Genomic DNA, 14,469 nt, shown 5'->3' with positions numbered 1-14,469 from the left:
CCAAGTGCAATAGTTTTAAGATTTTCTATACAAATAAGTATACTATATATTGCAGTCTGAGGCAATATCAGTATCAAAAATTAAAGGAAAGAACCATGCTTGGAGAGGACATAATAGTACTTTTTTTTTTTTTTTTTTTTTTTAATTCTGGTGAAGTTTTGCACCTGTATGTTACATACTCATCTGAATCAAACCTGCACTTAAAGTATTTAATTTCACCATAATACGTCTCTCTGTGCTACATTCAATGTAATTTACGGAGCAGATCGTTGTGCAGAAAAGCGCAAAAGTTCTAAAAAAAAACAAAAAAACAAAAAAAAAAAAAACTTTTGAGAGCCAAATGATTGTGCCAAATTACACTAAATTAAACTGTGCAGCCCAAACACAACTAGTTTGGAATACTTACCACTTGCTGAGAAATGTTAACAGTAGACTGTCCAAAAGTTTTCGGCAGGAGTTGTTTTCCGACAGAATTTACAGAGGTTGGATGTACAGCCAATAACGATACTACACCTATAAAAATATCGAAATGATTACATGCTTCGCAATTATACCATAAAATGTTATCAGTGTGCGTATATGCACATATATGTTGATATATCTTTATTTATATAGAAACACAACAACAGTAATAACATTACCATACTATGTTACTGTACAGAGGTGCCCATGTGTGCTGCTCGTGTGTTACATGTTTTTTGAATGTTGAAGGCCCCCGGCTATGTCTGAAGGGTTATGTTATCTATTTCTGTAGCGTGCAGGGAGGAGATGGACAGCCGCTTGGTGTAGTGTAAAGCGGCAGTGGAAAATCAAATTATCTGGATCAGATTTTCACACAGTTGACAGCTTATTACACTTTCTATGTCACACATTTAACAAATTTAACAGCCAGTGTCAGGCCTTTACAATGAATAATAAAAGTAGTAGTTGAGATCACAACTTTCCTGCACATTCTCTCCACAAACAGAGAGCGCAAAATAACATTTTAGTGCCCACTTTGAGCTTTACAGAAGAGATTCTAAAAACATGCACAATGAAAGAATTCTGGTTATGTTTTCAGGGTTTGTGACATTTGTTTCAGTTCATTTTGAATTGATGGGGTTGAAAAGTTTAAAAATGGATGATTCAGAAAAGAGGCAAAACACGAGTTCTTGTTTAAGGCTACTGAACTTATAACAGGCAAGGCAGAGCTGATGAGAGGGGAGATTGGCGTTCATGTCTGGAGGCACCCGTAGAATCAGCTGATGAGACAAGGGGAGGTGGCGTAGGATAAGGGCAACAGCAAGAGAGGTTTCTTGCAGGTAGACTTATAGCGCAAGGAATTGGTTTGATGGTATGTATAAGAATACAACCATTTACTTCTGTGTGCAATGAGTGTATTGTCAATCAATTTCCACACCTGACAGCCAAATAAGAGTGATATTTATAAAAAAAATATGCAAAATTATATCATCTTATTTATATAGCGCCAGCAATTCACGCAACGCTTAATACAATGCATATATTTGAAGGGGTATGACAAGACGAGGACAGACTAAGACAAACCGATACATTAGAAGGAGAGAGCCATGCTCGCAAGCTTACAATCTTGTACTTGCTTGTAATCATGCAAGGTCTGTAAACAAGTCAATCAATGTAGATCATCCAACTCCAATGCTGCCCTACATTCCTAGATGAGCTGGTAGCCCTTTCATCAGTTGGATCTGCAAACAAGCTAGGTAGAACGCTGCCAGAACATTCGTTAATCACTGCCAAGATATACTTATATGACAAAAAGCATGGGGACAGCCCTCCTAATTACAGAGTTTAGGTGTTTCAGTGACACCCATGGCTAACTGGTGCATGAAAGCAAGCACATATGCAGCCACCTCCATAGACAAACAAATCGGTCCTACTGAAGAGCTCAGTGACTTAAAAAGTGGCATGTGATAGGATGCCACAAGTCAGTTTGTGAAGTTTCATCCCTGCCCTACTACTATTGTGAAGTGGAAGTGTCTAGGAGTAACAGCTTAGTCACAAAGCTGTAGACCATGCACACTCAGAGAAGGGTCACCAATTACTGAAGAGCATAACAAAATACTTTGTAGCATCACTCACTACAAAGTTCCAAACTACCTCTGGAAGCAACATCAGCACAAGCACTTTTATAGGGTTTTCATGGCGGAGCAGCTACGCAAAAGCCAAAGATCACTATGTGCAGTGCCAAGCGCCAACCGAAGTTGTGTAAAGCACACTGGCACTAGACTCTGGAGCAGTGGAAACGTGTTCTCTGGAGTGATGAATGTTACAGCACACCAAGACATTTTATAGAATGCTATGCTTCCAACCTTGTGGAAGGTCCTTTCCTGTGCCAACATCACTGTGCCCCAGTGCATAAAGCAAGGTCCATAAACCCATGTTCGGATGAGTTTGGTGTTAAAGAACGTCACTGGCTTGCACTTAGCCCTGACCTGAACCGCATCTAATAACTTTTGGGATCAACTGGAACAGAGATTGTGAGCCAGGCCTTCTCATCCAACATCAATGCCTGACCTCACAAATGCTCTACTGGATGAATGGGCAACAATTCCCACAGAAACGCTCCAAAATCTTGTTGAAAATTCGAGAACAGTGAAGGTTTTACAGTCCTAAAGACGAGTGGGTAAACTCTATACTAATGTTCTAAGCTCATACATGTATACATTTGGTTATACTGTGTATGTTTATTAAACATATTTCTGTTTAAGTGCCATCTGCTAAACACGGAGATTACCATTAAAAGAGCAAAGAAAAAATAGATATGTTGTGTGGCGAAGGTCTGTAATTTATTACCTTATACAAAGCAACTAAATACAGAGAGTGGTACCCAACCCTTCATATGATTAACTTCCATTCCATACTGACTCTCAAACATGCTATGCTTTCAGTTGTTACCTATGTTCAGTTTTACACATAAGTTAGCTGAACATCTACCTTGTAAAGCTTGTTCAAGCAAGGTCTACCAGCTTTTCTTTAAAGGGACACTAGCCATTATATACACTTTAATCCACGTGAGAGCTGCAGGTTGTTTTTTTTCTTAATCTTATGCATTTGCCCCTTTATTCGCCCCTCCAGCTATTGCCTTCAGTAGAGGCATTTGGTTGAACACATCACCGATGCTTGGAATATGCTTCCCCCAGACAGATCCAGCTCTGTGTAAGCTGCTGGCAAAGACCTCCATGAGCCCCCATTAAAGAGGGGGAGAATCAGTGCAGCCAATTAGTAGGAAGATCAGTTAGACCAAGGGGGACAGGGGGGGGTAATAGTTGCAGTGTCTACCACAGGCAGGTACTTTTTGTCAAAAAATACTTTGATATTCCTTAGTAGGGACAAAACTATTACATCTGTAGTACCGAGCTGTACAAACATTTGTGCATTCTAAATTTGGGAATCAACTTTTTGCTTAGTTGTACACATTTCCCGTTACCTCTCCATCAAAATACTTCTTAAAATTAATTCTCACTGCAGGTCTTTACTCTACCCACTGGTCGGCAAGAGGGCCATACATTGTGTCCGCCACAGAGAATTCTGGTGTCACCACTGGAAAATTAAAGAGCGCCGCATTGCGGTGACCTAACTTGGTGCTACCATGTGGTCTTTTTAAAGGCAGTCTTCTCTCTTCACTGCCCGCTAGAAAGCGATGTATTTTATTTTGGGTTGCCAGGATTTATTTCAATTGAATTGGTGGTCGCTCATGCAAGCGACGCCTTCCAGTCCCTTTTCTCTTTGATCTCCCCTTTACCGATTCTTATGTCATTTTGCTATATGTTTTAATTACTTCTGTGCCTCTTTTTTCTGTGTTTTTCAAGCTTCCCTTTTCTTGCTTGTAGTCTCATTTTTTGTGGTCTTGGATTGATGTACAAAAATAAGGCAGAAAAAAAAAAAAAAAGGACAGCAAGAGAAAAAGGGGAGAAGCATGAAAAACAAAAAAAAAAAAAAAAAAGAAAAATCAGCACAGAAAGATATAGCAAATCAAAGATTTAAAAGGAAAAGATTGCAAGGAGGCGGCATTGTTGAGCGGTGTCCCGTCGGAAAGACCGGCTAGGACGTCACAATAGTAAGTGAGTTGTGTGTGGGTATGGTAATGTGGTGCGAGTGACCAGGTGTGTTAGTATGAGTCTTCGGATAAGCGTTTTGGTGTGATTGTGCATGTTAGTGTGATTGTCTGGGTGTATGTACGTCTGTACTTATGAGTTAATGTGTTTGTGCAAGGTGGCAAACTGGGGCTTTGGCCACTTTGATAAAAGTCCTGAAGGGTTGAATACATAGCTTGTCTTTTTATGATAAGCCAAACATTTAATGGCTCCAGATAATAGGACTTGGAGTACATAGAAGCCTGAGGTGTTATATAAGCTTTTAATACATTTAAGAAATCCTGAATAGCAAGCTTCTGACACACATACAACATTTTTATTTAAATTTTGTACTGATTTATTTCATTTTTTGAGCTGTGACAATTAAAAAAAAAACATTTCATCACTTTTTTCTCATTACTCATACACATCACTTTTTAAAATGTTTGAAAAGTTCAAACCATGGAATCATTTGCAAAGCGCTTTACAATGTGTTTATTACTATATTGGCTATGGGCCCTTATAAAGGGAATATAGTGACTGTTACAAATTGATAATTAATACATTAACAAAGGGAGTCTATGAAGGCTTGTTTTAAATGAAGAAAAAAGAAAAACCAGCATTCTCCACCGATGCAGTTGGTTTTAAAAACGTCCGTTAAACATGTTTGTGCCTATCCCTGTGATTCCACCTCTATTAAGCTTACAAGAAAATTCTAAAAACACAAACCTATGTATTGCTCACCTTGTATGTTGTAAATTCCTAACAATACAGCAGTGATCAACTGAAAAACAGGATTTTCACTTTGCCACAGTGCCACAGTGTGGTAGACCATAAACACCACCACACAAAAGCAGCAAATACATACTTGATCGGAAAAGCTCTTTGGCTGGCGTGGCCTGAGAGGTAAAAGTGGACACAACATGTGGAAAAACAGAGGGTTTTGCTTTAAAGTAAGCAGGGAAAATAATGGATTCCCAAAAGCAGCAGCCTAGGAATATGCCCCTATAGCTTTGGATATCCAGGTATCATGTGTAATTATAATATAATATCTAGGGCTGAAACAACGAATCGATAAAATCGATAATAATCGATAACAGAAATCGTTGTCGACGATTTCCGTTATCGATTAATCGAGTGATCGATTCGTTGTTGGCTCCTTTTACTTACCTCCGCGAGCGTTCCCCGCTTCCGCTACACGCTCTGCACTCTCCGCCTTCTTTTAGTTGCGTGACGGATGTGACGCGTTCCGGAGGTAAGTATTCTTCATGTCTGTGCGAATCGCTCTGTGCGAGTGGCTCCGTTCGCACAGAGCGGTTCGCGGGGGTGGGGTTTCAGGGGATGCAGGGCAGAGTGGGGGTGGGGGGGCAGGCCAGGGTAGGAGACCGAGTGCAGGGCAGAGTGGGGGTGGGGATGCAGGGCAGGGTGTGAGTGAGTGTGGGGGCAGGGCAGGAGACTGGGTGCAGGGCAGAGTGGGGGTGTGGGGGCAGGGCAGAGTTGGAGACTGGGTGCAGGTGCAAAGTGCCAGGGCTGGGTGCTAAGTGCCAGGGCTGGGTGCTAAGTGCCAGGGCTGGGTGCTAAGTGCCAGGGCTGGGTGCTAAGTGCCAGGGCTGGGTGCTAAGTGCCAGGGCTGGGTGCTAAGTGCCAGGGCTGGGTGCTAAGTGCCAGGGCTGGGTGCTAAGTGCCAGGGCTGGGTGCTAAGTGCCAGGGCTGGGTGCTAAGTGCCAGGGCTGGGTGCTAAGTGCCAGGGCTGGGTGCTAAGTGCCAGGGCTGGGTGCTAAGTGCCAGGGCTGGGTGCTAAGTGCCAGGGCTGGGTGCTAAGTGCCAGGGCTGGGTGCTAAGTGCCAGGGCTGGGTGCTAAGTGCCAGGGCTGGGTGCTAAGTGCCAGGGCTGGGTGCTAAGTGCCAGGGCTGGGTGCTAAGTGCCAGGGCTGGGTGCTAAGTGCCAGGGCTGGGTGCTAAGTGCCAGGGCTGGGTGCTAAGTGCCAGGGCTGGGTGCTAAGTGCCAGGGCTGGGTGCTAAGTGCCAGGGCTGGGTGCTAAGTGCCAGGGCTGGGTGCTAAGTGCCAGGGCTGGGTGCTAAGTGCCAGGGCTGGGTGCTAAGTGCCAGGGCTGGGTGCTAAGTGCCAGGGCTGGGTGCTAAGTGCCAGGGCTGGGTGCTAAGTGCCAGGGCTGGGTGCTAAGTGCCAGGGCTGGGTGCTAAGTGCCAGGGCTGGGTGCTAAGTGCCAGGGCTGGGTGCTAAGTGCCAGGGCTGGGTGCTAAGTGCCAGGGCTGGGTGCTAAGTGCCAGGGCTGGGTGCTAAGTGCCAGGGCTGGGTGCTAAGTGCCAGGGCTGGGTGCTAAGTGCCAGGGCTGGGTGCTAAGTGCCAGGGCTGGGTGCTAAGTGCCAGGGCTGGGTGCTAAGTGCCAGGGCTGGGTGCTAAGTGCCAGGGCTGGGTGCTAAGTGCCAGGGCTGGGTGCTAAGTGCCAGGGCTGGGTGCTAAGTGCCAGGGCTGGGTGCTAAGTGCCAGGGCTGGGTGCTAAGTGCCAGGGCTGGGTGCTAAGTGCCAGGGCTGGGTGCTAAGTGCCAGGGCTGGGTGCTAAGTGCCAGGGCTGGGTGCTAAGTGCCAGGGCTGGGTGCTAAGTGCCAGGGCTGGGTGCTAAGTGCCAGGGCTGGGTGCTAAGTGCCAGGGCTGGGTGCTAAGTGCCAGGGCTGGGTGCTAAGTGCCAGGGCTGGGTGCTAAGTGCCAGGGCTGGGTGCTAAGTGCCAGGGCTGGGTGCTAAGTGCCAGGGCTGGGTGCTAAGTGCCAGGGCTGGGTGCTAAGTGCCAGGGCTGGGTGCTAAGTGCCAGGGCTGGGTGCTAAGTGCCAGGGCTGGGTGCTAAGTGCCAGGGCTGGGTGCTAAGTGCCAGGGCTGGGTGCTAAGTGCCAGGGCTGGGTGCTAAGTGCCAGGGCTGGGTGCTAAGTGCCAGGGCTGGGTGCTAAGTGCCAGGGCTGGGTGCTAAGTGCCAGGGCTGGGTGCTAAGTGCCAGGGCTGGGTGCTAAGTGCCAGGGCTGGGTGCTAAGTGCCAGGGCTGGGTGCTAAGTGCCAGGGCTGGGTGCTAAGTGCCAGGGCTGGGTGCTAAGTGCCAGGGCTGGGTGCTAAGTGCCAGGGCTGGGTGCTAAGTGCCAGGGCTGGGTGCTAAGTGCCAGGGCTGGGTGCTAAGTGCCAGGGCTGGGTGCTAAGTGCCAGGGCTGGGTGCTAAGTGCCAGGGCTGGGTGCTAAGTGCCAGGGCTGGGTGCTAAGTGCTAAGTGCCGGGTGCTAAGTGCCGGGTGCTAAGTGCTAAGTGCCGGGTGCTAAGTGCTAAGTGCCGGGTGCTAAGTGCTAAGTGCCGGGTGCTAAGTGCTAAGTGCCGGGTGCTAAGTGCCAGGGCTGGGTGCTAAGGGCCGGGTGCTAAGGGCCGGGTGCTAAGTGCCAGGGCCGGGTGCTAAGTGCCAGGGCTGGGTGCTAAGTGCCAGGGCTGGGTGCTAAGTGCCAGGGCTGGGTGCTAAGTGCCAGGGCTGGGTGCTAAGTGCCAGGGCTGGGTGCTAAGTGCCAGGGCTGGGTGCTAAGTGCCAGGGCTGGGTGCTAAGTGCCAGGGCTGGGTGCTAAGTGCCAGGGCTGGGTGCTAAGTGCCAGGGCTGGGTGCTAAGTGCCAGGGCTGGGTGCTAAGTGCCAGGGCTGGGTGCTAAGTGCCAGGGCTGGGTGCTAAGTGCCGGGGCTGGGTGCTAAGTGCCGGGGCTGGGTGCTAAGTGCCGGGGCAAAGTTTCTTGAACAGTAATAGTCCACCTCTTTTCAGAATGTTTGGGGTTATTTTGTTTCATAAATATTGTTTGGGTTTTTGTACTTTGAAAATATTGTTTTTTTATTACATCATAACAAAATAAGAATGTAAATTTTAAGTTGTTTTTTTAACATCCAGTTCATTAAATTATTTTAAATAAACTAAAAATTTGCATATTGTTTTTTTTATCCGATTAATCGAAAAAATAATCGGCCAACTAATCGATTATTAAAATAATCGTTAGTTGCAGCCCTAATAATATCTGTAGACACACACACTATAGCACTTTATGGTTGTTATGATTTCATGAGCAGTCAGCAATTGGCAAGCAGTTACCTTTTCCAGGACTGAGATTTTGATCTACAAAAACCTTGAGCTCTCCATTTGCTTCAATTAGGCCAGCCTGCCAAAATAAGAAAAAAAAAAAAAATCACTGAAGCAACGTAAAAAGTTATTTGTACAGCATATCACAACGGAAAATATACATTTCAATTTATAGCCTCGCCAATTTCAACAAGAAATTCAACTCTTGGTGCCAGGGATGCAGAGTTCCACGGTACACGACGACTTATGGCCGCTGTTTGTTTCCAGTCTAACATACATGACCCTGAACTGTATATCTATTTTACCATACCAACAGCCAACAATATTTAGTCACATTTAGACCCTTAGTTAATGCATTCCCACTGTCCTGGGGAACACTTAATCCCTTCATGACACAGGACATACTATTAAATCTGGGAGTGCTCTATCAACGAGAATGCAATAGATGTGCGTTGACCCTCTCCAGCACCACTTTTTCCACTTAGAGATCATTTTTAGAAAGAAAAGAGAAAAAGTATGTTTTGTTAGGAAGTGAAGTTTGGCTGTTTTTATTTAAAAACAAAAAACAAAAAAAAACAAAAACAAAACCACCAATCTCCCGCTTACCTTAAAAAAACAAAAAAAAAAAAAAAGGGAAAAAAATGGTAGGTGGTGTTGGAATGAGAACATTGATAACATTCACCCCTTATTTCCAAATCAAAATTTGCTCACATTTCATACCCACAAACAAGGTATAAATACAAGGTGGGGAATGGGTTGTTTAGAAAGAGGATCCTCCTCTCTGGCATCCGGCGAACATCTGCGCGATGCGCTCAGACAACCTCCGCTGCTGCTGGCCGGTACTTCTGCTTGGGCTCCTATGATGGAGCACTGGAAGGTCACGTAAGGCCAGGGCTTCTATAAACGGAAGTGCCAGCAGCAGCTGGGGTTGTCTGCAACATGCAGGCGTCCTCCGACTACCAGAGAGGAGAATCCAGGTCCCCAGAAGTGCTGTTTTGCAGCAGGGCAAAATAAAATAAAAATAAAAATCTGCGGAACTGCTTTTTTTTATACGGCAATAAAGTAGTCTCTTTGCCATTGTGTCCTGGGGTGGGTTTTTCATGGCCGATGACAAGATCCGCCTGCAGGTTGGAGGTCACCGGCATAAAGTAGCGACATACGCCTTACCAGTGATCGTGAGCAAACTATCTTTTGGGCAACCCCTGAAATTACCCAAAAAAATAAATAAAATAGTTCATGGTCTAAAATGATCCTTCCCGTTTAAATGGTGCACAGACAACCTAAAGCACCAGGGGATCTGGCTCACCAAAGATCTGTCACTTTTGTACCAAGACAATTTTCTACCTGTCTTGAACACTTACTACAGACCAACATAAATGGAGAGACTTTTCTGACTTGGAAGGGTTGCATAAACACCTTAAAAGCTGAACATCCTGCCAAGCTACACTCTCCTGGCCCTCAAAGCACAACAGCGGGGTAGTAATTCCCGATTTCCACAAATACTTCCTCGCTACGCACTTCTTCCCAGTGGCTGCGTGGGGGCCTACAACAACGCCTAAGCTGTGGGCTCCTAACTCCCATGGCTGGAGCCCGAGATGTGTAGGCCTCTGGCTAAGGGACAGCCTTTGGTTTGTGCCACTGCCGGATTGCGGTAAATATATAGCACTAAATTTCATCTTATCACTTTCCCTTTGCCCCTTACTACGGTGCACTACAACCCCACTTTCCCGTGTTGGGAGGGCTCCCTGGATCGAGTGTTATATTTGCCCAAATTGAGACATTCACTAGGTTAGCGGATGAAAAGGGCATATGCGATCTTTAGTGCCTGCTCTCGCACTAGATCCAACCAGGCACTTCAGATACCTGCAGATCTGTCACTACATATGCTCCATCCCACATAGGCAATTTCACAAAGGAATTCACTCCCTTTGACGGCAAGATTCAACTACGTCACTTACAGACTACCGATTACACAAGCATACGCCAGCCCCCATCTCAATTAAAATATAAGGAGTAAGCACTAGGGAAGCAACTATCCCAGAAAGAGGGGGAAAAAAAGTGTTATACTCTATCAACATTGCTGCGCGTTTACGCATAGCCAAGAAAAAACCTATAAGCTCCAATACTATTCCACAGGATAGGAACTTTGTTGATGCTGTGGTACAGATCGGGGGCTCTACATTACATCTGTGGTAGAGTTGCTGGGCTCTCAGAGCCTTTTAATATTAGAATATTAGGGATGCGTTATCAGACAACTCGCCACACTTCGGCCCTACACCACATAGATTTCTTATAATGAAAAATGTATACTCAAAACACCTACTGAACACCAAACTCCTGATTCTCTCTCGACCCCATAGCGCAACGGATTGGATGGAGGAACAGTGCCACATAGTTCCATTGGCTGGAGCTAATGCAAAGTGATTAAGGCAATGCCTCACCAATGGTGAGCGTGTGTAGGTGTTGCATAAAAGGGAGGAAAGGGAGAAAAGGAGACTCACTGTCTCTTCCATTTCCCTAATACTTCTTTTTCGCTTGGAAACACGCATCTCACTATCCAGCTACTTATACCTGAACAGCAACAAAACAGAAAGCACAAGCAGAACACATTGTAACCTATTAATTTTCCTTTTTTTATTATTAAGGCAGTGATGTGTGTTTTCTTCGTATCTCCTTGACCTTATGGTCTATATTTTGAATGTGTGTATACCTGAGAAAACCTCTGTCAAATTAAAAAAAAAAAAACGAAAAATGCAATAAAAATAGTATTAGTAACACAAAATGCGCCAGAACTGTACCAATATAAAAACCAAAAGAACTGTGCTATACTAAGTGTAAAGTGTGCCTTTACACGTTCAGATGCCAAAAAAGCAGAAATTAGCACATCTTTGTGGTTATACCAGAAAGGAAGGAAGTTTATGAAACATTGAAAGGAGTGTTAAAATGAGACATACCGTAATCTAAGGGATTATTTTGCTGAAGCAGGAGTCTGCCGGGTGAGTTGCCGTTTCAACTTGCCACCTTCACAGTGCAATAGAAGGGGCCAGCCTCAGTAAGCGACTTCTACTCTATGGCCCTTATAGGCAACAGTTCAATTAGGCGATTTTCAAGAATACACACAGATTTTACCGTTATATATGGCAAACATAGCAACGCTTAAGCGAATAAACCCAAGAGCCTAAAATCTGAAAATTGCAGGGTTCGACAAAGCCCAGGTCTCCGTGGCAAGAAGAAATCCCTTGCTGGCACCTAGTGATTGGCAGCGGAGCACTGGGTTAACTGTACAAAAGTACAACGTGATGCGCTAAGGTGGTATAAGAATAATAAAAAAAAAAAAATGTGATTTCATTCATCCTACTGTTAAAGCAGTGAGGATAAATTACTTGCCAGAGTTTGAATGACCATATTTTGTTTCCGTGGGGGAAAAAAATGCCTCTGAACTGCCTTGATGCAGGTGAAGCTAACAAAGCACAAGCTTTGTATTCAGTTTAAATGAACATTTAATGATACAACTATGTGGTTTATGCTCACACAAGATCTTAATTAACATAAACCATTGAAAGCATCAATCAAAAATCGTGTTTTGGAAAATATAGATACAGCCGGCTCAATCAGCAAATTAGGAGCTACATGGTACTGAAATGTGATGACTGACCTGAAATACATGACCAGCTTAGACTGAAAAGGCTACATAAACTCCATAAATGCACACTAGCTCATAAAACTTTACTCTTGCAAAAAATGAACAATGCCCGTGAGACCAGTGTGAGTCTCGGGTGAGAAAAAGTGTTTACACCTAAAGTAGAAGCTGCAGCACCCAAATCCTGCGATGAAAGGTTGCAAATAATTTACACACTTTCCGCACACAGGGGAACGAGGATACCCTACCTGCAGAATTCACTGAGACAGCGCAGGAACAGACTGGGGGCAAGAGTTCGGCCGACACTGAAAATAGCTGGGGGTGGGGTAGAGGCAAGCGTCCGTGGAGAGATTATCAAGGATGCCCCCTCGCAAGCCTTCATGTGCATTAAATGCCCCACGCATATCTAGCTGCTCGTGGTGCATCTTTCACATTTGCAAGCCGAACACAAAGATTTTGGGGTCAAACGAGAAAATATTTCTAATACACGTCTCAATGCAAATAATATAACCTGGTACTTTTATTCCTTGCGGGCCTTATTTCCTGTTTTGTGGATTTTAACATTACATAATCAGGGTAAATCTGTATTAGGTGGTCTAGTATCAATACTAAGCAATAGAACATGCATTCAAAAATCAATTCAACTCCTAGGCATCTGTACAGGCGAAAGTAACCAAAATGTTATGACTGGCAGCTATTTTAGAGTGACTATTATCTCTATGCATGTACATCCATGCATGGCTCCAACTAAAGAAAAAGTGGGGTTTTTTCTCCTGCGAACCCCATTTAACTAGGGGCATTGTTTGAATGTATCCACTCTCGGAAAATTCATACAACAGAAACTATAAGCTGCATAAAGTTTTTTGGTTTTTTTTTTTAATAAGGAAATTTGAAGTTGAACTGATAATTCCATGCTATTTAAAGCTATTTCAGTGCCAATTATGGACAAGCAAGTAGAAACGATGGTTTAAACGATTACCAGACTACAAATGAGTTCCTGCAATTGCATGCAGAATGTGGAAAATGAAACGCTTCCTGTACTATATAACGCTGCTTCTAACAGCGTATGTAAAATCAGTTTCTCACCTTTCAGCATAAAAATAAATTAAAAATACTGCTACTCTTTACAGAAAGGTTTGATGTGGATGCCTGCTCAGCATGAGGGTCATTCAGCAAAATGTGCTTTGCAAAACCACATATACATTGGTGCGTGTATAGCTTCTCATTTGTGACAAGTTATGAATCATGCCAAATTGCAAACATACTGTATATGCTCTCCCCCCACTATGTTCTCTGAATTTTGGTAATCCTAGTTTCCCGTTTTCATAACACATAAGCACGTAACTGATAGGAGGGGAGGTCAGAATGATCGCTCGTAGAAATGTTACACCCTGAATATAAAGACTAATGAATTTCAAAATTAAATGGACAGTTTACTGCCCCTGACAGCCTCACCAGAGAAAATTAAAGTACTTCATGAGAACTTCAATATGCACTCCTCAAAGACGTGCCAGGCATATCACTGAAAATAGGTCAGTTAACGACCGGTGACATGCAAGGGATAAATGGTGTTGCTACAATGCATCGATGTCGAGGCATTCAGGAACACCAAGATCTGCTACAGGGACCCCGTGTGGCCTGTTCTAGGGCGTCAACGTCTACAGACATCGGACTTAAAAATTCTTTTAAAAATGCCTCAATAGCATGGAGTCCAGCAAAACAAGAGAACCCACCAGAGGACACACTGATCGCTCTGGAGAGTCACAAGCGCCATTGAGAGATTTTACCTCTCAAGATATCAGCGCACATTAAAAATTAAACAAGTTTCGAAAAGACCAGACCCTCCTGAGAATCCCCTACAGTTTGAATACAGGTAATGCAGCTTTCTAGTCACAAGGTGATTAGTAAAATCTATTAAAAATAACTTTAAAAAAAAATGTGTGTTAAAGTTTTTTGTATTTTTTTTTTCTTTTTTTAACAAAGGCTGGCAGTAGAATTATCACATGGAAGGGTTAAAATAAGACCATCTGAAATAACCTGGGGTGTCTACTAATGTGGTTGGATGGGTTCAAAAATAGCCCGAATAAGACATGGGGATAGAATGACCAGATGGTAAAATTCTAGCACTTTTAGCACCCAGTCATTCAAACCTATGCATGGGTGCTATCACTGTACTCAGAAGTTTTTGTATATATTGGGGCGTTTTGAAGAGGCGCATACCAGGAGCTGTAAATTTTTACCTGAAGTACAATTTGTGTGGAGGAAAAAAAATGTACTACCACAAACTCTGACAAAGGCTGGTAGTAGAAATGATGCATGAAGTGTGTTAAAATACCAGCATTTAAAATACCCTGAGGTGTCTACCCCCATCAAACCATATATATTTTTGATAACTAAATTGAATTGTCCGGCTTCAAAGATGCTATATACATTTCAGGGGAAAAAAAATGGGTATTTCTAAACTTAGGACAGATATTAGAATCTATTTAGCAAGATTTTTTCCAATTTTTACCTTTTTTTTTTTTTTTAGGAAATTAGATATAATCAAAAGAATGGTATCTAAAGAAAGCAATTCTTGTTCTGAAAGAGTATATAATTTGTGCAGGTACACTAAACAAGAGAAAAGAAAGTTAC

The 14,469-nt window shown here is 43.9% G+C and overlaps 1 protein-coding gene across 1 annotated transcript in view; it reads right to left on the bottom strand.

The window, feature by feature from the left end:
- Positions 1 to 14,469, bottom strand: part of LOC149276548 (transcription factor Dp-1-like) — a 29,183-nt gene that overhangs the window by 14,172 nt on the left and 542 nt on the right. The window contains exons 2-3 of the mRNA XM_089503468.1: positions 8,208 to 8,274; positions 407 to 513 (exon numbers count right to left, since the gene is read on the bottom strand). Coding sequence (XP_089359594.1) covers positions 407 to 513; positions 8,208 to 8,274 — 174 coding nt within the window. The remainder of the gene's footprint in view (positions 1 to 406; positions 514 to 8,207; positions 8,275 to 14,469) is intronic.

This window comes from Sceloporus occidentalis, unplaced genomic scaffold (assembly GCF_023333645.1).
Source record: "Sceloporus occidentalis isolate IW3139 unplaced genomic scaffold, rSceOcc1.0.p SCAF_234, whole genome shotgun sequence".
Classification (NCBI taxonomy): Eukaryota; Metazoa; Chordata; class Lepidosauria; order Squamata; family Phrynosomatidae; genus Sceloporus; species Sceloporus occidentalis.
This window is presented reverse-complemented; position numbering and strand designations above follow the sequence as displayed.